The sequence below is a fragment of the Aspergillus vadensis genome (assembly GCF_003184925.1).
Source record: "Aspergillus vadensis CBS 113365 unplaced genomic scaffold BO88scaffold_37, whole genome shotgun sequence".
Classification (NCBI taxonomy): Eukaryota; Fungi; Ascomycota; class Eurotiomycetes; order Eurotiales; family Aspergillaceae; genus Aspergillus; species Aspergillus vadensis.
Genome location: NW_020292075.1, coordinates 141,951 through 164,178, shown reverse-complemented (window position 1 = coordinate 164,178; position 22,228 = coordinate 141,951). Strand labels below are relative to the sequence as shown.

General features: G+C 49.9%; 9 protein-coding genes across 9 annotated transcripts; 5 read left to right on the top strand and 4 right to left on the bottom strand.

Annotated features, from left to right (window-relative positions):
* The first annotated feature begins 11 nt into the window (after positions 1-11).
* On the top strand, positions 12-983 carry BO88DRAFT_197214 (HET domain-containing protein). The gene has a single exon (XM_025701843.1). The coding sequence runs from the start codon at positions 287-289 to the stop codon at positions 839-841; it is 555 nt and encodes a 184-aa protein (XP_025557505.1). The 5' UTR covers positions 12-286; the 3' UTR covers positions 842-983.
* BO88DRAFT_475894 (uncharacterized protein) lies at positions 984-1,696 on the top strand (the record flags this gene model as incomplete). Its single annotated transcript, XM_025711902.1, has 1 exon — positions 984-1,696. The coding sequence occupies exon 1, from the start codon at positions 1,040-1,042 to the stop codon at positions 1,694-1,696; it is 657 nt and encodes a 218-aa protein (XP_025557504.1). The 5' UTR covers positions 984-1,039.
* A 118-nt stretch (positions 1,697-1,814) lies between these two features.
* On the top strand, positions 1,815-2,831 carry BO88DRAFT_352684 (NADP-dependent oxidoreductase; the record flags this gene model as incomplete). Its single annotated transcript, XM_025703603.1, has 1 exon — positions 1,815-2,831. One exon carries the CDS (start codon positions 1,815-1,817, stop codon positions 2,829-2,831), a length of 1,017 nt encoding a protein of 338 aa, XP_025557503.1.
* A 78-nt stretch (positions 2,832-2,909) lies between these two features.
* On the bottom strand, positions 2,910-4,619 carry BO88DRAFT_352743 (putative C6 transcription factor; the record flags this gene model as incomplete). The annotated part of the gene is made up of 3 exons (XM_025703608.1): positions 2,910-3,519; positions 3,567-3,856; positions 3,921-4,619. The coding sequence occupies 3 exons, from the start codon at positions 4,617-4,619 to the stop codon at positions 2,910-2,912; spliced, it is 1,599 nt and encodes a 532-aa protein (XP_025557502.1).
* A 781-nt stretch (positions 4,620-5,400) lies between these two features.
* On the bottom strand, positions 5,401-7,767 carry BO88DRAFT_398655 (FAD/NAD(P)-binding protein; the record flags this gene model as incomplete). The annotated part of the gene is made up of 1 exon (XM_025705333.1): positions 5,401-7,767. The coding sequence occupies one exon, from the start codon at positions 7,765-7,767 to the stop codon at positions 5,401-5,403; it is 2,367 nt and encodes a 788-aa protein (XP_025557501.1).
* A 2,471-nt stretch (positions 7,768-10,238) lies between these two features.
* On the bottom strand, positions 10,239-11,575 carry BO88DRAFT_398651 (monocarboxylate permease). Its single transcript, XM_025705332.1, has one exon. It carries the CDS (start codon positions 11,544-11,546, stop codon positions 10,284-10,286), a length of 1,263 nt encoding a protein of 420 aa, XP_025557500.1. The 5' UTR covers positions 11,547-11,575; the 3' UTR covers positions 10,239-10,283.
* Positions 11,576-15,297: 3,722 nt separating this feature from the next.
* BO88DRAFT_375766 (cinnamoyl-CoA reductase) lies at positions 15,298-16,773 on the top strand. The gene is made up of 4 exons (XM_025704348.1): positions 15,298-16,035; positions 16,103-16,150; positions 16,211-16,348; positions 16,426-16,773. Exons 1-4 carry the CDS (start codon positions 15,405-15,407, stop codon positions 16,722-16,724), a joined length of 1,116 nt encoding a protein of 371 aa, XP_025557499.1. The 5' UTR covers positions 15,298-15,404; the 3' UTR covers positions 16,725-16,773.
* Positions 16,774-18,143: 1,370 nt separating this feature from the next.
* BO88DRAFT_475880 (polysaccharide lyase family 1 protein) lies at positions 18,144-19,360 on the top strand (the record flags this gene model as incomplete). The annotated part of the gene is made up of 2 exons (XM_025711901.1): positions 18,144-18,885; positions 18,954-19,360. 2 exons carry the CDS (start codon positions 18,144-18,146, stop codon positions 19,358-19,360), a joined length of 1,149 nt encoding a protein of 382 aa, XP_025557498.1.
* A 331-nt stretch (positions 19,361-19,691) lies between these two features.
* On the bottom strand, positions 19,692-21,705 carry BO88DRAFT_398646 (kinase-like protein). Its single transcript, XM_025705331.1, has 3 exons — positions 21,175-21,705; positions 20,532-21,109; positions 19,692-20,451 (listed from the first exon to the last, which is right to left on the bottom strand). The coding sequence occupies exons 1-3, from the start codon at positions 21,393-21,395 to the stop codon at positions 19,937-19,939; spliced, it is 1,314 nt and encodes a 437-aa protein (XP_025557497.1). The 5' UTR covers positions 21,396-21,705; the 3' UTR covers positions 19,692-19,936.
* Positions 21,706-22,228: the final 523 nt, after the last annotated feature.

Sequence of the window (22,228 nt, the reverse complement as noted above, 5' to 3'; positions counted from 1 at the left end):
CTCTTTAAATACTTGGATCCGTCCCCAGGGCCTAGTACGCTTCCCAAAATCGACTATCCCCATCTTACTGCTCTGGAACACCGTTCATAGCTGTCCAGTCTCATCAAAACCGTCCTGAAATCTCTTCTAGGAAAAGCTAAACGGCAATTTTTAGCCTAGTTCGCTAACAGCTTTCGGTCTACGCTTCCTCCTCGAGCTTGCGAAAACTTCCAATCCGTTTATTCACTTAACTGGCAGATAGTAGACACAAATCAGACACGTACGCTCTACTAAGCCAGACCCACCGATGCACAACGCAACGGTTTGCAATAAGATTTATTCGGTCCTCCCCGAAAGAGGCATTCGCCTGCTCACTATTCATCCCGGCTCATCCTCTGATAGGATCAAGTGCGATATACAAGTGGCTACCCTCACAGATCTACCTCCATCTTACTGTGCCTTGTCTCACGTTTGGGGGTCCGACTTAGAAAAGGAAAGCATACTTCTCAACGGCGAAGAATTTTATGTCCGGAAAAACATGGCAGAGACTCTCTGCTGCCTGCGACGAGCAGAACAACGCGTGACCTTTTGGATTGATGCGCTTTGTATTAATCAAGACAATGAGGATGAAAAAAATGTGCAAATTCCACTGATGGGGAAAATCTATGAAAATGCCGAGAGAGTTGTTGCGTTTCTGGGCCAACATCAAGATTCAAGCGATAACATTTTCAGAATCCTTCAAAGTCTAGATCAAGAACAAGATGTACTCAAACTACTCAAAAAATTGGACTTTGACGAGGCTTCGAAGATGAATGACGCGCTGAATAAGCTTCTCACACGAGAATATTGGTCCCGTGCTTGAATTGTCCAGGAAATCGTACTCGGTCGTCGTGACCGAAGGATACAATGCGGCACTGATCAAGTCTCATTTTCGGCCCTGAAAACCTTTCGTGACAATTTACCGGGTGGCATCTTTGCATGGACAATCCTTCCAGGAAGGTCTAACAAACACCTAGCCTCCCCTCCTAAATGGCATCCACGATTCCAACAACTCCAAGATATGGGGTCGACTGTGTCTGCGAATGATTACCTCGACAGCTTTCTTGATAGCCGTTGCTCGAGCCCTCGCGATTATATTTATGCCTTCTACAACTTGTACTCCGAGGAGATTCGGAATAACATCGAAGTCAACGTTAAGAAGGACCTAATAGAGATAGTATGCCAAGCAGCCAAAGCTATAACTAAGGAAACAGGAAGTTTGCGCATCATGACCTTTCGAGGTCGACAATCCAGGCCCGTGGATTTGTGGCAATACAAATTGCCCTCTTGGTGCCCTTTCTTTGGTGTTGAGTATCTAAGTGATTCTATATCCCCGAAACCTTGGGAAGATCCCATACGATCCAGAAAGGACAATGAGATTGCTACATTCTTAGAGGACGGGAAATTAATGGAAGTAAAAGGGTCAATAATGGGTCATATTTCCTGTATGGTTTTCAAAACCCCGCCTGCTCTTCGGCCATTTGAGAATATTGATTTCGATGATGAGAGGAGAATCAAAACCGAGTGGTATTTTGCCCGAGAGTGCATGTATCTCGTCATGTCTGTTTTGGCGGACCAAAATGACAATGATGGGTTGCCCAATATTAGTCAAGATGTGCCTGGTGGCGAGATTTTTCTAGCCGTCATTGTCGTACCCTATAGCCTATTGATAGATTGATAGGCTATACAAGCACGTGATGCAACGGAGTATCCGAAGGGTTATTTTAAGTTGACCCCGGATGCGAGCGATCATGAGGAAGCTTCCACCCCCATCACCTTCTTTGAGAGCCTGCATCATGATCGCTATACGTCTTCATCCTGCTTCGCCAAAATCTACTCCCTATTCACCGGCTAATCCAGCGCCTTCAACCGCTCTTCGGCTGGACCGTGATGTCCCCATTCCAGAACCCTCTGCGCCCGGAGAGCTTCTCATCCGCGTCAAAGCAACGACCGTCATTCGGGACATGCTCACTTGGCCGGAAACCTACTCACACGAGTATGCCATCTTGGGAAACGATGTGGCCGGCATTGTGGTGAAGGTGTTCTCGTCCACAAGCCAGTTCCAGCCCGGCGACGAAGTTTTCGGCATGACCAATGCCACCCGGGCAGCTACCTGGGCTGAATACACCATCGTCAAGGAGGATGAGGTAGCCCGGAAGCCCTCTACGTTGACATTCGCCGAGGCAGCGGCAATGCCCCTCAGCGCGCAAACTGCCTACGAGGCCCTCTTTGAGCACGCGCAGATTCCCCGACCCACGATGAAAGATTTACTGTTCCACGCTGCTACGAAAAAAGAGTACTCTGTGCTGATTACTGGTGCCGCCGGTGCGGTGGGTGTGTATCTCGTGCAGTTAGCCGCAGCCGCAGGGGTAAAAGTCGCCGCCGCTAGCAGCTCCAATGCTCGCAATCGCGAGTTTCTCCAAGCCCTCGGAGCCGACGAAGTCGTGGAGTATAGCAGGCTGGACGATTGTCGCGGAAAGTTCGACGTCATCGTCGATACCGTGGGCGGGGAAGTCTTGGAAAAATGCTGGGAGTATGTCGCCGGCACAGGAGTGCTGATCTCAGTGGATTCGGCGAGCTTCAACTTCGTAGAGGAGCATGAGAAGCGTGGACTTCGGAAGGCCAGTGTACACGCGCTATTTTTCATTGTCCGGGGCAGTCCGGATGCGTTGCATTTTCTTGCAGAGGTGGCAAGTCATGGAGCCGTCCGGCCTCCCGTGGCAGGCATCTATCCACTTGTCCAAGCACCGGAAGCGTATGATGTAGCAAATGGGAGGGCATACGGGCGTGGGAAGATAGTCCTTGCCGTTTGAGACGGTTCTTCAATGTCGAATGTATCTCTTTCTTAGCTCGCTTAATCTTGACTCTCTACGTCACGACCAATTAGTCAATCATAAGCCTGCACCTAGTCCCCATGGGAAATCATTTGCAGCTCCAGTGTTGTACCAGCCACATAGATCATCAATAGAGAAGACAGAAGCAGCCGGGCTTTTGTCGCGTTCCGATAAACTGTCGGTGGCTAGGTTTGGATCCACCCCGTGCGCACCAAAAGACAACGGGTCACTGGGTCCAGGAATAGCCTGATCATTGGGACCTTGTTCCAGTCCCAGAACACACCGAGCAATTGTCTGGATCTCGCCCACATTTCTCACTGTCCTCGGCCAGACTTCCCCGAGCACCTTGAGAGAGCCGAGCGCCATCCGGATCTGATCTCTTGCAATGGCAAGGTCTTTCCCCTTGAAAAAAATACGGCAAGCGGAGAGCAGGGCCAGTATCCCCTCGCTGACCATACACGTAGTAAAAGGGGTGTGGTGGAATCTTGGGGCGGGTAAAGCCAGAAGACGGACCTGTGCCTCAACCGCCCGCAAGACCCGGAGGGTGTGGACGTTTACTAAATCCGGCGTGGGGGGGTCCCGGGGAGGCTTGCGGGCACAGCTCGATACATCCTCGATGGCATTGAAATCGAGGGCCGACAATGGACGATGGAGGCCAACGGTGGATCTAGCTGGTGAGTGGCAACATATGCGAGGAAGAAATGTGAAGCTTACACATGAATAAGCAGATGTGCTTGGAACAAGAGCTCATCAATGTCACCATTCGCCTTGATGACGTTCTTCTGCTCTGTCGGTAATAGTAGTCGCCATCCATCCAAGCCGCAATCGACCGCTTGGATCAGATGCATTGAGTCTTCCACGGTTGCCACTTTGGGGGTTATAGATATGGCGGACGCGGCGCACTGCACGGCACCAATGAGGTGTGCGAAAGAGGAGAAGTGGACATCATCGGGAATGAACTCGCGCTGATTGAATTCTTCAAGGGTTCTAGGTTGGGGAATGATCTTCCATTTGAAGCATAAGCCAACCCTGGTACTGGTGATTGGGGTAGAGAGTGTGTGCACTTACCCCCAACTCATAATCGGACTCGTCGCAGGGCAATTCAACGGTCGCATCAAGGTCCATGACCCTGAAATTCATCGTCCCCAAGGTGCCCGCGTAGTAGGCGTCTACAATGTACAGGGTCCACCAGGTCCGTCTCCAAGATTCCCTCAAGACCAGATCGACCGGTTCCTGGGACGCTGCGAATTCTCCCTTGAACATCTGCAAAGCAATGGCGATCTGAGCCGCCTGGTCCAATTGCGACAGCGCATCCACTTTGTAGTCATACCAGAACAAGGCTACGGAGTACAAGATCCGACACTGAACCTGAATCGGATCAGACGGCGATAAGTGGGCAAGGGCGGTTTCGATCGTGTCTTTGAGCGGGACCGACCATTCTCGCGCACTGTAGATATTTCCCATGAAACGCATAGCGGCAATCAAGGGAGTAAGAGCATGCTCTATGCGAGGATCTTGACATAGTTCCACCAGATGATATCGTGGTGGGACAAATGGATGGCATACGTGGAAGTTCTTGTAGTAGGAGTGGATCAATGGGTCATTTGCAATGTTCTCCGACCGGGAAAGGTGCTTTTCGGTGCTGCAGCCATCCAGATCGGCATTGGGCACAACGGACATGGACGGAAGATTTACTGGAACAGGTGAGATCGTACCCTGCTCAAATGTAGATGTGCTGGCACCTTTTTGATGGCTGGCATGGCTCATGGGATAATCTGTCCTTTGTGGGTGTCGAGAGACGAGACCGCGCCGCGAAGGGGCATAGCTGCACGGCTGGCCGATCTCACCACAGCGGGTGCAGCTCGGTCGCTTCCCATCACATTTGGCGTGCCGAGCACGACAGGGCAAGCAAGCCAGCGATGAGCGTTTAGCCCGACGATTGTGCATAATTTTTAGAGTTGCTCCCAGGAAGGCGCTCGCAGTATTTTTAAATGAGTTGATCGGTGGTTTATCCATTCATTATTTCCTGTCAGCGGAAGAGCAGGAAAACACGCTAAGCTGTTTCTGGCAGTTGTATCGGAACATTATATTCCGTGTCATAAGGGGAAATTGACGCATTTATGCATGTGCATGAAATCGACTTTCTTGGGCTGGAGAGACATGATACCCATGAAACAAAGGAGTCCTGTTTCACATTCACAACTATTTCTCCGAATGTCAACCCTTCATCATCTTCATGACGACTATACTAGTAAACCAGCGATATTGCCCTCTCTAGCCTCGAAAGATATCATATATATATATATATATATATATATACATCTATATACATTAAGTGCTATGTATTAGCTGACAGTATTACTAGAATTACTGTACGCAAGCCCATGGCGAGGCGTGAGGAGGATAATATTATGAGATAAGACTACTATGAGTGTTAACTTAACCGACCTACAGCTGTGCATAGTAGTCTGTTGAGTTCAGATGTTATTCCACTGAGGCTACTTAATCGATGAGTCTTGCTTCGACACTACATCACCCCCCTGAATACTTATGCCTTTGAAACTGTAACCCCTTGCTTCACATACCATTCTTGCACCACCTCGTCCAATTCTTTTCGCAGCACCTCTCTCTTTTCCGGGGGTGCAAATGACTCCACCAGCATTTTCACAACACTTTCACTGTCCACCAGATCAATTCCCCGGTCATGACAGTATTGCAACAACTCTTCCGCAGTGAGGTAGCTGTGGCGGGAAGTATGGCTTGTTCGATCCCACGAAATATCGCGCAATGACTTTCCTCGACTCACCAACTGAATCGCATCAAGGACTATCTGCACTCCAAGCGCATACTCCTTGTCCACACCTGTCAGTATTGCGGCGGAGTGCCCGAGTGGAGAGGTGCGTCTATCAATTACATCCCCCAGCTCACTGTCCTCACGGAGGCATCGGAGGGTATACCCGAATTGGACTCCTACTTTCTTGTTGCCCCAGGGTGCCGAGAGGACGCCGCCATCCAAAGATAGAATATGATGCGACGACGAGGAAAAGTAATCAATGACACCCTGGTTGAGCACGTCGCCGCATGGCAGCGATATGCCCACGTCGATGAAGTGCTTTTGCAACATCTTAGCAACGGAGGTACCCATCGAGTCAGGTATTTCTTGCACAAAAACCCCATACGTCGATTGCATCTGCCCAACAGTCATGTGCCGTGTGCCCTTAAAACCGTATTCCTTGAGCCTGGGACTGAGATGTTTGCGGAAAAGCTCGCGTTCGAAGAATGCTAGCTTGCGCAAATCGAAAGGCCCACTATCAGGCGCCGCCATGGGAGGTGTCTCCGTGCTGGATGTCAGGAACAGGAAAGGCATATGGCCCTCGGCCAACAGCCGGGGAACCAAGTCACTGGCCATCAGGTGGGAGGCCACGTCTGAGCCGAGAAAGATAGCAATGTGTAAAGGTCTGGCAGGGGGCTCCCCAACCAGTGCGTCAGCAATGCGAGCCGCGTGGGCTGCCGTTCGATCGATGGCGCTGACGTAGAAATGCGTGCCGCGTGTCAGCGAGCCCATCGTGTATAGGCCAGGGGTTGATGCACAGAGGGTGTCGAAGTCGACGTCAACCCCACCCATCGGGTGTGGCGTGAATAATCCCTTTCGGACAGCGGACTGGACAAGCGGCGATGGAATCCGATCAAGATGGCACTCTTGCCCAGTCGCTTCGATCACGTATGCTGCTTCTATGGGTCCAGCAGTGGTCTGAGCAAGGAAGATGCGTTCATCGTCATCCCAGTGGACGGCCTCTCCTGCAACCACACTTAGTTGGGAGCTTTCCATCAGCCTGAGGATTTTCTGGGCGTTCTGCACGGGCATCCCGTGGCGGTATCGCATCCAGGGAGTGAAAAATTTGGCCATGAAGAGTTGTTGGCTTTCCAGAGGTAAACAGTGCCAGTAACGCTCGATCACTGGGGCAGTGTGGCGAAGGACGGTTTGCCAATGGACATTCCCTTCCTGTGCCGCGCACAGATCTGCCCGTAGTTCGGCCTTTGGTGAGGCATGCTTCTGTATCCAGGTCCAATCACCGTTGTTCACAGCGTCAATCTCATCCATAAGGGTGGTTGTGAGTTTGACAAGACCTTCCGCTGGGTTCGATTCAAGATCTCGGGCCAAGGTATGAAGGGTGTAACGGCGCGGGAAAGGTTCAGGCTCGCCTTGGACTTTGGCAAGGCGGCCACTGCGCGACATGAAGGTCATCGGGCCCGTATGGCCGTTCTTAGAGAGATACAGCGCAGCGTCCACAGCGGAGAGCCTTGATCCGATGATGAGGACAGGGGCAGCGGTAGGGATGGACTGTAGTTGAGAAGTCGGCCACGGGCTGGGAAAGAAGCCCGGTTGATCAAGTAGGTGCGTGTTGAGGGTAGAGGTGAAATTTCCCAGCGCCAATACAACAGATTGGGCAGAGAGATGGCTCCCACCTGCCAGTGTCAAAGCAAAGGTCCCATCATCATGACGGTCAATGTCCAATACATCGTCTTGGATGAGCGAGATCTCCAAGCCCATCTGTTGGGCTTGCGAGAGTATCTCAGACCACATCGCCTCCAGATACTCCCCATATTGACTTCGGGAGGGAAACGGACCACGGGATAGCTCGCTTCTCCATCTGGTAAAATGCTTGGGGTCGTTATAATATAGACCCATTGTGTCCGTGTGCATATTCAAGATGGTGCCGGTACAAGCGGCAGAATATGCCAGTCCTGGACCAGGAGGCGAGGCTTTCTCGACGACGATGATGGGAGGAATTTTCTTGCCATTCTTAGCATGTTCAAGCAAGCGAAGAAGGACTGCTATGCCACTGGCGCCAGCGCCTACTATGACAATGTCTTCGGTAGAGGAAATGGCAACCGAGGATAACGATGAGCCCATTGTGAAATGTCAGGCACGAGTGATTCTTCGATTACTGAGAAAGATGACTATACAAATCCCCTCGTGAAGAAAGTATTTATCCTTCCCAGGTCTGAGTACAGGATGGTGGATAGCCAATCAATCTACTAGAACGGGTTGTTCCCGAACAGGGCAGACGATGAGGGCTATTCTTAGCTTAAGCTGCACGCCCATCCCACAATCACCTTCAAGCTCCCTCTGAAACCCCATCTCACGGTATAATCACATTATACAGCTGACCACAAGAGCCAAGATCCTTTCGTCCGAGCACAATGTGGCTGTCAACTCGTGGGCATCTGCAACATGCATGGAGCTCGAAGGCCCCCTCATCCTTGATTTCCGCTGCCGGTCTATATTGCCAAGCGGTAAGCTGAGGAAGAATCAGAAATGAATCCGCAATGAATGCGTCACCAATGCATGCCGATCTTTCTCTTGTGATGAGAACATCGGATGACGAGCACGAGTAACCATTTCAAAAAAGGGAAACCCTGCCGAGAGGGATGATGCTGGCGGCAATAACAACTTGTATTACAAAATCGAATCCCATAATCACCATGACGCCAGACGCAGTTCTGCTCAGCGACTGGTGGACTTTCCTACACGACACCCGGGTACGCCCTCTGCCGGACTAGAATGTAACCCTCTATTGTTTGACCCAGGATGCGCGCCGGGCAGGATGCATGTGGTTGAATCCATCGTGTGTGAGCATACAGCACTTACTCGCAACGAAAATGGGCCTTACAGCGGTAACAAAGGAATAAGTAATTCAGGGCGTTATACAGGCTCACGTGGCTGGCCTCGGTACTACGCAGCAGCACGGATAGAAGAGGCTAATCTAGGACCCTATATTGTCAAAGGAAGATGGTAAGGTGCTAAGCCAGGAACATGCTATGATGAAGTTGTCAGAAGATGCATTCGGAACCCCTATACGCCCAAGCGGCCACAGGAAACTATTGCGGGTGGTCGCTATACGGCAGAACTGGTCCTGTCCCATGCTTGCACAGCGTATAGCTATACTGTCATCCGGCAACCTAATATCGGTTTCAAATCAATACATGAAATTGAGTTGGATTCATCAACTGCGATCCTTCCGACATCGTGTATGAGGCCCCGCATAATCAAGACTGAGGAGCAATATTGGCACAGCCCTACTTGAGGGCCCAGTCTAGGCTTCTTCAATCCTGCAGAAGTGCTTTCTTGGCAAGCTGGGAAAACAGCATTGTCTATTAGCCTGAAGTTCGGGTCTAGAACAGGTACAGATCGTCGGTCCTCCTCAAACTCCGAACCAACAAGATCGGCTCCGCGAGACACACCACCAAGGTCGATCGGGCCCGTGAGTGCTGCACAGAGCTGGTCAATTTCCACCCTAGTGCTTGGCCAGCCTGCCTTGCATAAAATGCAGCTTTGCTCGGATTTGGCCTTCACATCCGGATGTAGCCGCGGTCGGGGTGAGCGAGAGGGCGAGCTAAGCCAACACAAGAAGCACGGAGAAGTGACCTAGTGCAGTGGGCGTTGACAAAAATAGATAGACTGTAGCGTAACTAAGCATGAACGGACAAATGCGGGGATATTGCCCATCTGTCCCAATAGTGGTTTCCCATCTTCAATTCATCGACGCCAAGAAAAGCACAGTCGTTAAATTTGAATTTTCGTGGACCCAAAAAAATCCCCGTGTATACGTCATGCCAATCTTCAGTGCTTTTGGAGAGAGCAACAAACGGAGGACTTACCACAATATTTTGCGTTTTAACACATCACTCGTAAGTCAAATGAGCAACATCCCTACATCCCTTCGCCCGTTATGGGCTGCTTACGCGAGTTCCCAATGAGACCAGTGTCAGCGGAGGGCTTTTTTTCGATTGAGGCATTAGCAATATTCGGTTAGTTACGTGCTAGCGTCTACAGATTGTTGCCTAGTCAGGCACGCCATAAACTCCTGTGAATGCGAGTAGCTTCAAATTGATTCGTGTGGCAAGGGCCATTGATGATTGGCCTTTCTCATCTTCATCTGGCCTTCCCCTCATGCACGGGAGAAAATGCAGCTATACAGATGAGGGGAAAAGATCGGGGAGATGCAGTCGGGGTGCAGATCTCACAGGGCAACAACGTCCTCCGCATGGGTCGGTCACGCATCTCATTTAAAGCCCGGGATGACCGTGATGCCAAGGAGAAGTCGCGACTTGGCGGCCGGGGTGAAATCCTTTGGGGAATCCTTCAGGAAGCCTGGACGACTAGAGGGGGCGGAACTTGGGAGGAAATGAATCGGATGACGGGCTTCAACAGAGCTGAGCACGACTTCGTAGGTTATGTTGTCGTTTAATTGATTCTCTAGTCTACTACGGTGTTTCTTCGGCCAGAAACTGTAGATACACGCTTTTGCTCCTGTCCTTTGTCTCACTTTCTCTCTGTCTCTCTGTCTCTCTCACTTCCTCTCTCGGTCTGCCAAGCCTTCTCATAAACAAGCTCACCGGGTTCCCTTCGTTCTCAAACATAACCAATCACACCTTGACTAGAATACGCCAGCCCACCTTGGCTGTTCGCGCACCCAGAAGTACCAAGGACCCCAGCAAGATGGCCACGCCCGCCCACATCTGCGCTCCAATGTAACCATGTGCCTTGGCAACGAGGGCACCGCCCAATGGCGGCCCTGTCAGACACGCGAAACTGACTATAGTGAAGCCCATGCCGATCCGTGTTCCAGCCCTACTCAGGTCCGTAATCAAGCTTGACAGCGTCGGCGGCCACATGCCTTGTAGTCCGTTGGCGCAAAATCCGTACAACACTGCAAAGGCGTACAGCCCCGCAGACGAGTGGACCGCCGCCCAACAGAGCATCAACACACCGGCGGCCGCCGCCAGGGGGATAATAGTATTGAGCGGGCCCAGGTGAAAAGACGCTAAATATGCGGGGACCAACCGACCCACGACGGCCGCGCCGTTCAACACAATGATCAGATTCGTTGACTCGGAGTAGCTGAAGCCAATGACTGTACGTCCAAACGCTCCCAAGTAGTAGACGGCGAAATACATGCCCCAAAAATTGAGCCAGATGCCCACAATAAAGAGCGTGTACACGGGATCACGAAAGGCAGCCAGCTCCACCAGGGGCCCGGACTTGCGCGGCGGAAGTCGTGTCTGTAGGAGACCTATGGCTGGTAAGCTGGTGGCGAGCATGACGAATCCCACCACACGCATCGTCCAGCCAAACCCCAGCGTCGGGAGCAAGCCCTTCACCAATCCCGGAAATACCATGCCCCCTGTTCCGCTGCCGACTAGGGCAAATGCCACCGCAAAGACGCGTCGTTGGTCAAAGTACGTGGCCACGAGGCCCATGGTCGGGCAGAACTGTAAGCCACTTCCCAGCCCCGTGCAGAGTCCCTGGGCCAGGATGAGCTGCCAGTAGCTGGTGGCGAGCGAGGTCATGAAGACCCCCAGCACCTGCAGGAGAACGCCGGCGCAGAAGACGGGACGGAATAGGCCAGCATCAAGGGCGCGGCCAGAAAAGGTGCCGACAAAGAAGATGAGAAAGATTTGTATGGACCCCACCCACGAGATGGCGGACTCAGACACCCCCAGCTCGTTCTGGTAGTAGGATTGGAAGACGCCGAAGCTGGCCAGATAGCCCCAGGTATTAAAACATACCAGGTGGCCCATGACAGACTGGGTCCATGCCTTGAGCCCCCCGTCGGGTGGTGGTTTGACTTGGGAAGGGGCAAGAGGGATCTGAGCTTGGGATACATCATCGCTACTGGTTTTCGTCATGATGGACTTTCCGAGCAGGAGAGCAGGCGTGCACGATTTCAAGATGTAGAGCAGTGTAAAATGACGAGACGTCTTCTAGACGCTATTTCAACTTACCAGTGGGGTCCTATGTCTGCTGTTATTGGACTGAAGCGCTGCATTGTCCCAAATGGGCCAGCCCCTACCTCTTTCCGCCCTTCGCGCTACAGGATAATAACCGAGGGGGTGTAGTGAGTGATAGGAGGGCCCCGGCCTTTACCCCGAAACACCCTTGAATGCATACGCAGTACTAGAGTGCATGAACAATCTCGGCCGAATGGTGTGATGTTGGGGGCTTGGGTGTTGCTATGGTCATCTTGACTCTGAAATGAATACTTTCAATTCCCTACCTGTACCTCGGGGTTCTGTGTTCTTCTCGGAATGGCACACATTCTTGGAGATGACAAATCTCACACTATTAGGACAGGCCTATGTCTGATCGTAGCTGTCGGGTTCCGTTACTATGATTATGCCAAAACAATAAAATGTATGTAGCCATCCAATGGTTGCGCCATGTCGGGAAGGCCGTCCTGCGCCGATCTTGTACGTATTGCGTATGCAAGCGCCAGCCTGCACGCATCTCCAATTCTCCTTCAGCGACCTCAGTTGAGGCCAATAGGCTACTACAAGCACCAAGCGGCATGCGATCTGCCGGGGATCTGGTGGGTTCTTCTTTTGCCCCACAAGCATGTTGCTACTAGGCTACTCCAATCCTTGGCCTGAAACCTCATCAAACAGAACTGATTACCCAATATGTGTAGGTCGGCATCAATCGTTGGCTTTTAGCAAGAGCATGTACAGCTTAAGCATTCAAAAAAAAAGTGACTTATGGATCGGAGTACCAAGTTTAATCAAGTGATGGTCAGGCCTGGATCTTGACCCTGTTATCATTTCCGCAATTGCTGTGGCTGTTGCAAGTTCGGCCAAATTAACATATGGGCCCCATACTCAATATCCTTTAACTTTCTTTCTGACACCTGCCAGTTTAGTCACAAGAGCAATAGAAACCTATGGTGCTTGAAAACCAAATCCAATATTAGACCCGCAAGTGACATCGATCATCTGTTATCGGTTTTTTTCTTTTTTCTTACCTTTTTTTTTCTTTTCTTTTTTTTTCCTTCTTCACCAGCTGCCCGCGTCAACTCTGTTCGACTCGCTTTCTCATATAAATGTTTTTTTCCATGAAACAGATTACGAAACATTTTATCTGTCTCGCTGATTTTATTAATGAAGCTATGCGGGTGCTTTGCTCGCATGGCCAAGTCATCCGTCAATTGGCTGCTACTCTTATTTCTGGGCCAGGGAATTTCGAGTGGACTTGCAATGAACAAACCGAGCTTACTGCATCAGTACATAGACTTCGTACATATTGATGTCCGTTGCGAAGGCGAAATTTTGTCATATTATATACCGTGGCTCCAGCAGATAATAAGCAAATGTTGATGGGAGGCGCTACCGCCACAACAGGCAGGCTTCCTCCACATACAGCCTTCGCCCATGCCACACCCTCTGCCTACTATATAAGGTAAGATCCAATTTATTTAATGTAAGGCTTGGTTTCTAGACCAAACAGAGTCCTACCGCCCAGTACTTTTAGGGATTTTATCCCCGAGGCATGGCTTCAGCATCTCAGGCAATAAAATACCAGATTTAGAAGGCGGTGAGGTATATTAAAGAGGCCATACTCTAAAGGGAGCAAACCTTGCCTTATAGGGTAGACGGAGGGTTGTGGCATGAGCGAAGCCCGGTGTGGAGAAAGCCTGGCTGTTGTGGCGGTAGCGCCTCCAGAAATTCTACGGAAGCAAGAAATAGACCTTTGCGGACAGAAAAGCCCCGCGTACTACCGCTTCATTAATCCGGTCATCTTTATATCATTTCTCACTACTCCGCCCTTCTCCTCAGCAGACCAAATGCAATTCATGAAGCCAGGCAATAGCCTCGAATCACAGACCGTTTCAGGCCAGACTGTCACGCAACCTAAGTTCTTGAAGCAATTATAGTACAAGCCACTTAACCAGCATTTGTTAAAGCAATGTTAATGTGTGATATACATATAGTCTTACGGAATAACAGAATCGTCATTATATGTTGGGACAGTAATCTCTTCGTTGGTAGTCTGACTAGACGCGATATATCTTTTTCGTTCTAGCAGTTAGTGCGCCGACTCTTTATCCCACAATAAAGAAAATTCTTCACCCTTATCCCATCCAATGACAGACATGTGACCGCAAAGGCTTATCACTGTGATGAGTTGGGCATATACGGACACTACATCACTGCAATATCACATTCCCGCGTCAAATTACCGTAACCTGTGATTGAGTGAAACGATTCCTCTCAGACTTTGACAAGCAATATTCGAATACATCATTGATAAGGGCTCAGAACAATTACATACAGAGGCTACATATGCTAAGGTTACATCTCAAACATATCTATCATCTAATGCACAGTATGTCAGATTCACAGCCCTGTCTACAGGGTTGAACACATTACAAGTTTTCTGCACAGCTATCTAATTTAGGCACCTCAACTTACCTCTGTGCAACGCGTCAACTTCGGACATGAACACTCAGTTTCATGTGAATGGGTTAGGGCTCAGTGGACATCAGTAAGACGCATCTATCGCCATAGGTAGTTAATACGAGCTTGAATATCAATGTCCATCATTCGTCCAGTATAGATAGCCCTGGATAATCAAGGATTAGAATACATTTACTACTGGTGCTCACTGCCATAGGCGTCAGGAAAGATTGTTACGCATGACATGGCTTCACTGTCGTCCATCGATCATCCACGACAGGGGAATGTAGTGTTGTCTGTTATGGACTACAAATGTCATATTAGCCCTTCGGGTTGTTCGAGTCATAGCGGATGCGAATAATATAACGGCCGCTGTTTGGCCAGCATGGTAAGCAAATTGTTGGTTCGGATATGGGCATTATGCCAGGTCTATTATCACCCGGAAGCCAACCATCTCGTCATTTTCGGACCATGTATCCTTTGGTTGCGCGCAGTAGAGCCCCCTGGTGAGTAACTCCACTACAATGGGTTACTGCAGCTCGGGCGTAAATTATCATCATATCAATTGACTCTAAATTGGGCTGATCTTTACGAATGTTCTGCTGTTATTGAAAACAATAATACTCACGAGAGCAACAAAGCAACCTGTTAGGTACATTAACCTAGGTATTGGTGCCATGGAGGCTAACTACATAGATCATGTTCTAAGTGGTATAGAGCGGGAGGTATGCCGCTTTCCGGGCGAAGCTCGTGTTATACATTCTCGCAGTTGAGGATCCAATTATATATAAGTGCTACTAGGTTCTCACTCAGCGGATTAGTTTATGGATTGGCCCATCGGATTTGGCCCATCGCTGTACTACTGACTACAAATCCGTTACATATCACTTGCCCAATATACGAGACAATTGCAAAACACGGGTGTCTTCATCAAACGTAAGCATAAGGCAGAATCACATTGCATCGCCAAGAAGTTTTATCGGCAGTAAATCGCTTGCCCACAACCGACCTGCTCACCACATCCTCGGCAAGGCTAGTCCCTTAGTGTCCGGATATATGAGTAAGCAGCATTATTAGGGTCTCCCCCTGTTCCGTGGGGAGAATCGGGGTGATTCATATAATTTCAGGCAGTTCATTGCCTTGTCCACCATCAAATCGCTCCCTGGTTGGTCTAAAGGTGGAGTTTACCCGCACATTCAAGATACTTGCCTCGATATATACAGATCCTGTTCCGTAATTCCGACCGCGCTTGGTTTCCACTTAGTATACAATGACTGGCCAAATCATCCTCTTCGAGATGCTAAGGCTGAGTCGGGCATGGCCACGAAACTTCTCGATCGCAACTGTCCCTCCAGGATTACACCCACCATTGACCGTGAACTCGCACCAATCCTAAAGCTGAACACCTGTCCCTCAACCATGACAACATTGACCAAAACCCGCACTATCGTCGTGCTGGGCGCAACGGGCAACCAAGGGAGCGGAGTCGTCCGCGCCTTGTTGCAAAAAAATCCATATCACCCAGCCTCCTTCAGCGTCCGTGCCGTGACACGCGATCCTAGCTCCCCCCAAGCGGAACGACTCCGCGCTGTCTATCCAGAAGAAGAAGCCTCTGGCCGACTACAGCTCGTGCCTGGCGACGTCTATGACGTCACAAGCCTAGAGCGTGCCTTCGACGGGGTCTGGGGCGTGTTTGCAGTCACAAATAATCGTCTCCCCGGGCAAATGATTGAAACCGAAGAGGACCTCGAGCATGAGCTGGTAGCGGGAAGAAACATCGTGGCCGCCGCCAAAGTATCTGAGGTGCGTCATTTTGTTATCAGCAGTCTACCCAATCTGGCGGACGCGAGCAACGGGCAATTTCAAAAGGTCTTCCATTTCGATCATAAATTTCAAATTGAGCAACTCGCAAAGAGCGAGTTGACTGCTGTGACGGCTTTGCGGCCGGGTGAGTAGCTGATCCCCAGATGATCCGATGTGCCTGAATTTAGGCTTATAAGATGTGCCGCGCGAAGGGCTGTTTTACACGAATGTACAATGGGTGCAATACTGCCGGCGAAACGGTAGGTGTATTCAATTCCACATTTAGCATTGCGGCAATATTAATCATCGTCCTTGTGTAGCAAATGGGATTGTCCGTTTTTGTCCGCCGGTCCCCCCGAACAAAACCGCAGATTGGACCGATCCGAGCTATGATATCGGTATATATGCAGCTGGCACGTTTGATACAATACCACAATCTATCCTCGTTATATGTTACGGTGGTGGCTAACAATCGTCGAAAAAGTAGAAGTGTTTTCTCTTGGGCCCGAAAAGACGGCCTCTAAAGTATACCCAGTGGTGAGCTCCAAGATGCGTTTTGCTGATCTTCCGGCCATTTTTTCGACCGTGCGACATCAATCGGCAATATTCGATCCTATCAGTCTAGATGATTGGGGTGCTGCAGTTGCAAGGACGGTTGGCAAGGGGTATGAAGAGGATATCAGGCAGATGATGGAATGGATTGCTGTTGCGCCAGATGAGAAGATTTGCTATGGGACCATGACCCCCAAGGAGGATTGTTCTTGGGCGGATCTTGGGGTGCGGGCTAGTACATTCGAGGACTGGTTGAGGAGGTCGGGTTGGCAAGGACCATGAAATCCCTTCTTCAACTGGCTCTTTAGGATAATGGAGGTCATAGTTGGCCAATATCTAGTTATGGATTTTGCTCTGAAGTACACATCACTATGCTTCCTGGAGTCCGGACTTGTCCACTCTAGGAGTATTTCAGCAAATCGGAGTAATTCTAGCTTCCGAGCGAGCAATATATTTACAGACAAAGGACCACATGAAACATAGCATTGGCACGGGGTTGGACTTCGACAAAGCGATAATAGCCCGATATGACGGCGCATTTGGAACGGGGAGGAAGGAGATCATCGCTGTATTTTCCCGAGTTGGATGGAGTGTCCGACTGTGTGGCGGCGTTGACCGATCAGGCGCGATAGCGACAATATCAGGGGTGGGTTGTGAACTTGTGGCACTGTGACACATGCTTTGCCCACAGGAGCTTTCTAGGTACATCTTGGCTCTTATGTTGTTTCTATGTGGAGTACCGGATTTCGTGTAGTCGTCTGCTGCTGCTCAAAGTTTCCTCCAGTCTTTTATTTAGTAATATTAACATACAAGTGATTGTACCCGGCGGCTCATGTGTGTATGCTCAGAGATAACGATATGAAGAGAATGGCGACCGGATGAATGCCAAAATTAAGCGCCCGAAAATATGATGTGTATAATAAAAAAGGGGAGAAGCTCTCCTTGGATCGCGTGGGCAATGCTCAAACAACTATAGGCCGCTAGGTTTGATATGGCGCTGAGCCGGTCAGTTCGGTAAGGGTCCCCCTGCTTGGCGCCCCGCTGACCGTTACGGTATATACTACAGAGCCATCCTATCTTTGCTACGATCGGAGCATACTACTGATTATGTGTTACGTGTTGTTGATCGAACCTTCTTCGAGTGTTTTTGCGGGGGACTAGTATAGCTGTAACAGAAACTTGTGCATCAATAACATACGTCGAGCTCAATGCGGAAGGGGGTTCTTCCGTTCAGACTGGACACCTTCCGTGCCGAGTGGGGGCTTGGATGAGACAACGGGTTTCCGGGACTCGACACGAGGGATCCGGTGTTTGGCACGGAGCATTGTCCGCATCGTGCTGTAACCCCCTATGCTATTTTGGTTGACACTCTGTGACTGGCCGAAAATTCCAGTGACATGATATCAATCCTGGCAGTTGATATGTTTAGTGAAGAACACGTGCCCACTCGCTACAATCCTGTTGGTGGATCTAGCTCGAACACCCAATCAAAGGTTTGTGCGGGAAATGACAGGATGTAGGGCCAGCAGATGATGTTTTTAATATAGCAGGTCAACGCAACAGTCCCCCAAACCCAGAGATCTGAATTATATCTCCTCCTCGACAAGCTAGTAGCATAAATGCGTTGTAGGGACCACCGCCCACTACTCACATTGTCTACCTCGAGAATTTAATTGTCTGGTCATACACCGTGCTTTCAATATGAGGCCCGACCTTCCGTCCACCATTATCGCCTTGATGGCTTTCGCGCATCATTCTAAGGCAGCGCAGTCTTCCATTGTCTCTGGGAGTGCTCCCGGCTTCGCGGCGGGCGTGACGGGAGGAGGCGACGCGACTCCTGTGTATCCGACAACGATCGACGAGCTGAAAGAGTACCTCACCTCTTCTTCGCCCCAGAACATTGTGATAGAGGGCACTTTCGACTTTGTGGGTTCTGAGGGCACCAAAACCTATCAGGCCTGTAACAATTACGAGTGCACTCCCGATAACGGCGGACAGGCCCTCCTTAACACGCTTGGTGGATGTGGTGACACCTCCACCTATGACGTGACCATCGACGTTGCAGGATACGAGGGCATCAATGTCGCCTCAGACAAAACTCTGGTCGGCAAAGGAACAGGCGCTGTGCTCAATGGTAAGGGTCTGCGGTTCGTGGGTGTCTCCAACATCATCATTCAGAACATCGAAATCACCAACCTCAACCCGAAATATGTCTGGGGAGGTGATGCTCTTACATTCTCCGACACCAACCAGATTTGGATCGACCATGTCACCACTTCATCCCTAGGTCGTCAGCACTATAGCTTTGGACAAGAGAGCGACAATGCCATTACAATCTCCAACAGTTTTATCAACGGGAAGACCGACTACTCTGCTACCTGTGATGGACACACGTACTGGGGCCTCGAGTTGGTCGGCTCTAGTGATCTCATCACTTTTTACAGTGAGTCTAAAATGACTGGATCTGCATCCCAGTAACTGAACCTGGAGATGAACTAATGACAAATTCAGAGAACTACGTCTACTACACCTCCGGCCGCAGTCCCGCCCTCAGTGGTAATACACTCTTCCACGCAGTCAACAATGTCTGGGCCGATAACAGCGGACACGCCATCGAAGGCACCGATAACGGAATGGGACTCTTCGAAGGCAATTGGTTCAACAATGTCCCCACGATTGTACAGAGCGGCTTTGTCGGCCAGCTGTTCAGCTCCGAGTCAGCTGATCTAAGCCAATGCGAGACATACTTGGGAAGAGACTGCGTCACGAATGCTTACACCAGCTCTGGTTCTTTCGACTACGATGACGATGGATTCTTTGTCGACTTTGAAAACTTGACCATTGCTTCAGCTGCGTCCGCATCTTCGATTGAGAGTAGTGTCCCTTCTAACGCTGGTAATACTCTGAGCAGCACGTAAGCTGCGCCACAGTGTGTAACCTGGGACATTGACGCGGCACCCGTTGCGTTCAAAAGATGCTTTTACTTGTTAAGAGAAATCATAGCACAATTAGGTACCACAGTTATGTACATTCTAATAGAGACAAGTTGTGCCTGGTGCGGGTATCCTCCATACACGTACTTCGCCATGAGTAAGAAGTGAGAATGGAGTGCATCTCAAATGACGTGTGTTGAAGAAGTGATCAACAGCTCTCACGAAGGGGTCCGCTTGTGGGGGTAAAGTACATACAGTAGTAATACTACAATGAGAGGTTAATTCAGTAACTAACAGCTGCCATGAGTAAGGATAGCTCATTTCTAGAGATTACACTAGCAAAAGTTTGGTAGTGAAGGTTTTCGAGCATGCAAGGAATACCCACTGCGCGTTCCCACGCCCATAGACCAGAGCAAAGCTATGGGCTTCGTATGCTCGCTCGGAGCCTTCTTTTTATATTTGTCCGCGGTCTACTACAGAAAATGAAAGATCACAATAGAAGAACTAGAAACTGGGAGAGAGAAGAACAGCAAAGCCAAGTATTATCCGTCAATGACTCCCTTACACTCGCCCAACATCAATGTTGCGGAACCATGGATGAGACAGTATCTCGGCCGGAGATGGCCTCTTTGCAGGATCATACTGTAAAATCCATCGAATGAGTCCCTTCACCTCGTCGGTTTCCTTCGAATCAATCTCCGGCTCCGTCGAGTCGAACTGCTCCTCCATGGATATCTGATCCACCAAAAGTGGTTCCTCTTCCGGACCGACTCCTCCGATTTGACAGTTGAACAGCTTCCTCTCAGGCGTAAAGTAAAGCGAGGAGGTCTTCCAATGCACGAATAAATCATCAGGAAGGGCACCGAGCCGTTCTGTAAGGGAGAGAAGATGATCATCATCTTCATATTCGGATCCTGGAACGCAGAAGAGCGGCTCTCCGGTGATAAGCTCAAAAATAAGGCAGCCGAAACTCCAAATGTCAAGCGTGTTATTAACGGCTCCAGTCAGAATAAGCTCGGGAGCCCGAAGGCCAAGGGGAGTGACGGGCTTTTCTGGGGGCTTTGAAAAGAAATATGCTGTTCATGATAGGCAAGAATGAGTACAAGTAATAATCGTAAGGAGCATAGAATGAATATTAGAATCAAGTGGGACTGACCGCCGCCCATATCGGACAATTTGACCTTAAAGCCTTCAGCGTAATGTGTGAAGGGCGACAGAGGCTGGGCAACGCTAAGATATCGAGGTGCCCATTTATCCTCTTTGCCATCCAGCCTCTTTACTGGGGGCGAGACGGACCTGGCTTCTATATCTTCCTCTTGCCGTAGCACGTCCTCTGGCGCTGAGTCGACATCTTTAAGGGCGAACAGTATATTTCCTGGCTGGAAATCTCCATGCGCGATACCGTTCCGATGCAAGAATGCCAGAGCCTCCAGTGACTGCTTCAGAATGCTCTTCGCCATCCAAAGCGGGTAGCGTATCTTCATTCCAAACATTCGAGGTTTGAACTGGGGTAGCTCTTCGACCATCGAATTCACACTAGGGCCCATAGGCTCAAATACAAGGCATTTGTGCACACCATTGGGGCCAGAGTGTTCGAACTCATCTAGCAATCCCGTGATGTGGCGGGCAGCTTCTACTGGCGCTGCCTTAGTGATGTGTTGTAAGATGTCTAGCTCGGTTGTCGATTCCGAATGATGGGATACAAGAATCTTCAGAGCGACATATCTAGTGTTTCTGGAGGGGGATCAATGAGGACCATTTAGAACATCGCGCAGTAGAATGACTGAAAATAAACTCACTTCTTGTTACGGGCGAGCCAAACCGTTGAGTATGAGCCCTCACCGAGCTTTCGAATAACCTTGTACTGACCATTGTTGAAAGTGTCGCCGAGAATGACGGGGTGATAACCACCTGGATGGTAATCCTCGATCCACTCGCAGGGTAGTGTAATAGCTTCAAATCTCCACTCATCATCCGTTGGGGCCCTTGATGGAGGGGTGGGAGGGGGCGAGATACTCATAGCTGCGACCCAGAGTGATTACCCTATTTCAAACAACAGTTCCGATCGGGTTTCATCAGAACGTGCTGACTGAAACCAGAGAGTCTCACGAGAGCGGCGTTGGGTCGAGCCATCGATTGGTTCCCACTGGTTCAAGTAATCCGACTCACCGCCTCATGCCATGGGCCGAAGGAGTATGCATGACAGCAGGCGAAAAGATTCCCCATTGCAGATGAGATAGCATTCTGGGCAGTGAAGTGATTGGGTACACTCAGCAGCAATACAATCCGACTGGCCTCATCGCATGGTAAGCGTTCAAAAAGCACATTCATCACTACGGTATATGTGGGGCAAAAGGCAAAGGAGTACAAATGGTCGACGATAGATGTGTACTAATGATAGCCATATCACTGTAACCCCGCATGCCAAGGAAGTAACAACTGATTAATCCGGGCACTCAAGAAGATTGGGCGTAATCGGGACAGAACATCGAGATGAACCACTTCTAGGTGTACACATCATTATAGTACCAGGAATAATTGGTGTACCCTAATATTGCAAGTCCAATGAGCTACTACAAATCCAACACTAGTAGGTTGAGGGTGTTCTACTACTAAGAGTTTGCTTCCTTGTTGGTTACCGATGAATCCCAACACGCTGAGTCCGTCTTGGAAATAGATTTAGGTCTTCGGCACTCGGGCCTTACTATGAATATAACATGATAGAAAAAGGTGACATTTTAGCAATATAAAGCATCCGGTAGCCATACTGCCGTAGTCGATCCTTGCCATTTGGAGCCATAAGCCTCTTGCCCTCCCTGTTCACTGTGATGTATGCAAAGAGGGGGTATGTCT

Bases quoted from the DNA above. Each gene is read 5' to 3' on its own strand.
- BO88DRAFT_398651 (XM_025705332.1), bottom strand. From the start codon at position 11,546: ATGACGAAAACCAGTAGCGATGATGTATCCCAAGCTCAGATCCCTCTT.
- BO88DRAFT_197214 (XM_025701843.1), top strand. From the start codon at position 287: ATGCACAACGCAACGGTTTGCAATAAGATTTATTCGGTCCTCCCCGAA.
- BO88DRAFT_375766 (XM_025704348.1), top strand. From the start codon at position 15,405: ATGGCCACGAAACTTCTCGATCGCAACTGTCCCTCCAGGATTACACCC. The intron at 16,036-16,102 runs GTGAGTAGCTGA...TGCCGCGCGAAG, and splicing joins TGTGACGGCTTTGCGGCCGG to GGCTGTTTTACACGAATGTA. The intron at 16,349-16,425 runs GTGGTGGCTAAC...AAGTATACCCAG, and splicing joins TATCCTCGTTATATGTTACG to TGGTGAGCTCCAAGATGCGT.
- BO88DRAFT_398646 (XM_025705331.1), bottom strand. From the start codon at position 21,395: ATGAGTATCTCGCCCCCTCCCACCCCTCCATCAAGGGCCCCAACGGAT. The intron at 21,110-21,174 runs GTGAGTTTATTT...ATCCCCCTCCAG, and splicing joins TGGCTCGCCCGTAACAAGAA to AAACACTAGATATGTCGCTC. The intron at 20,452-20,531 runs GTCAGTCCCACT...TATCATGAACAG, and splicing joins ATTGTCCGATATGGGCGGCG to CATATTTCTTTTCAAAGCCC.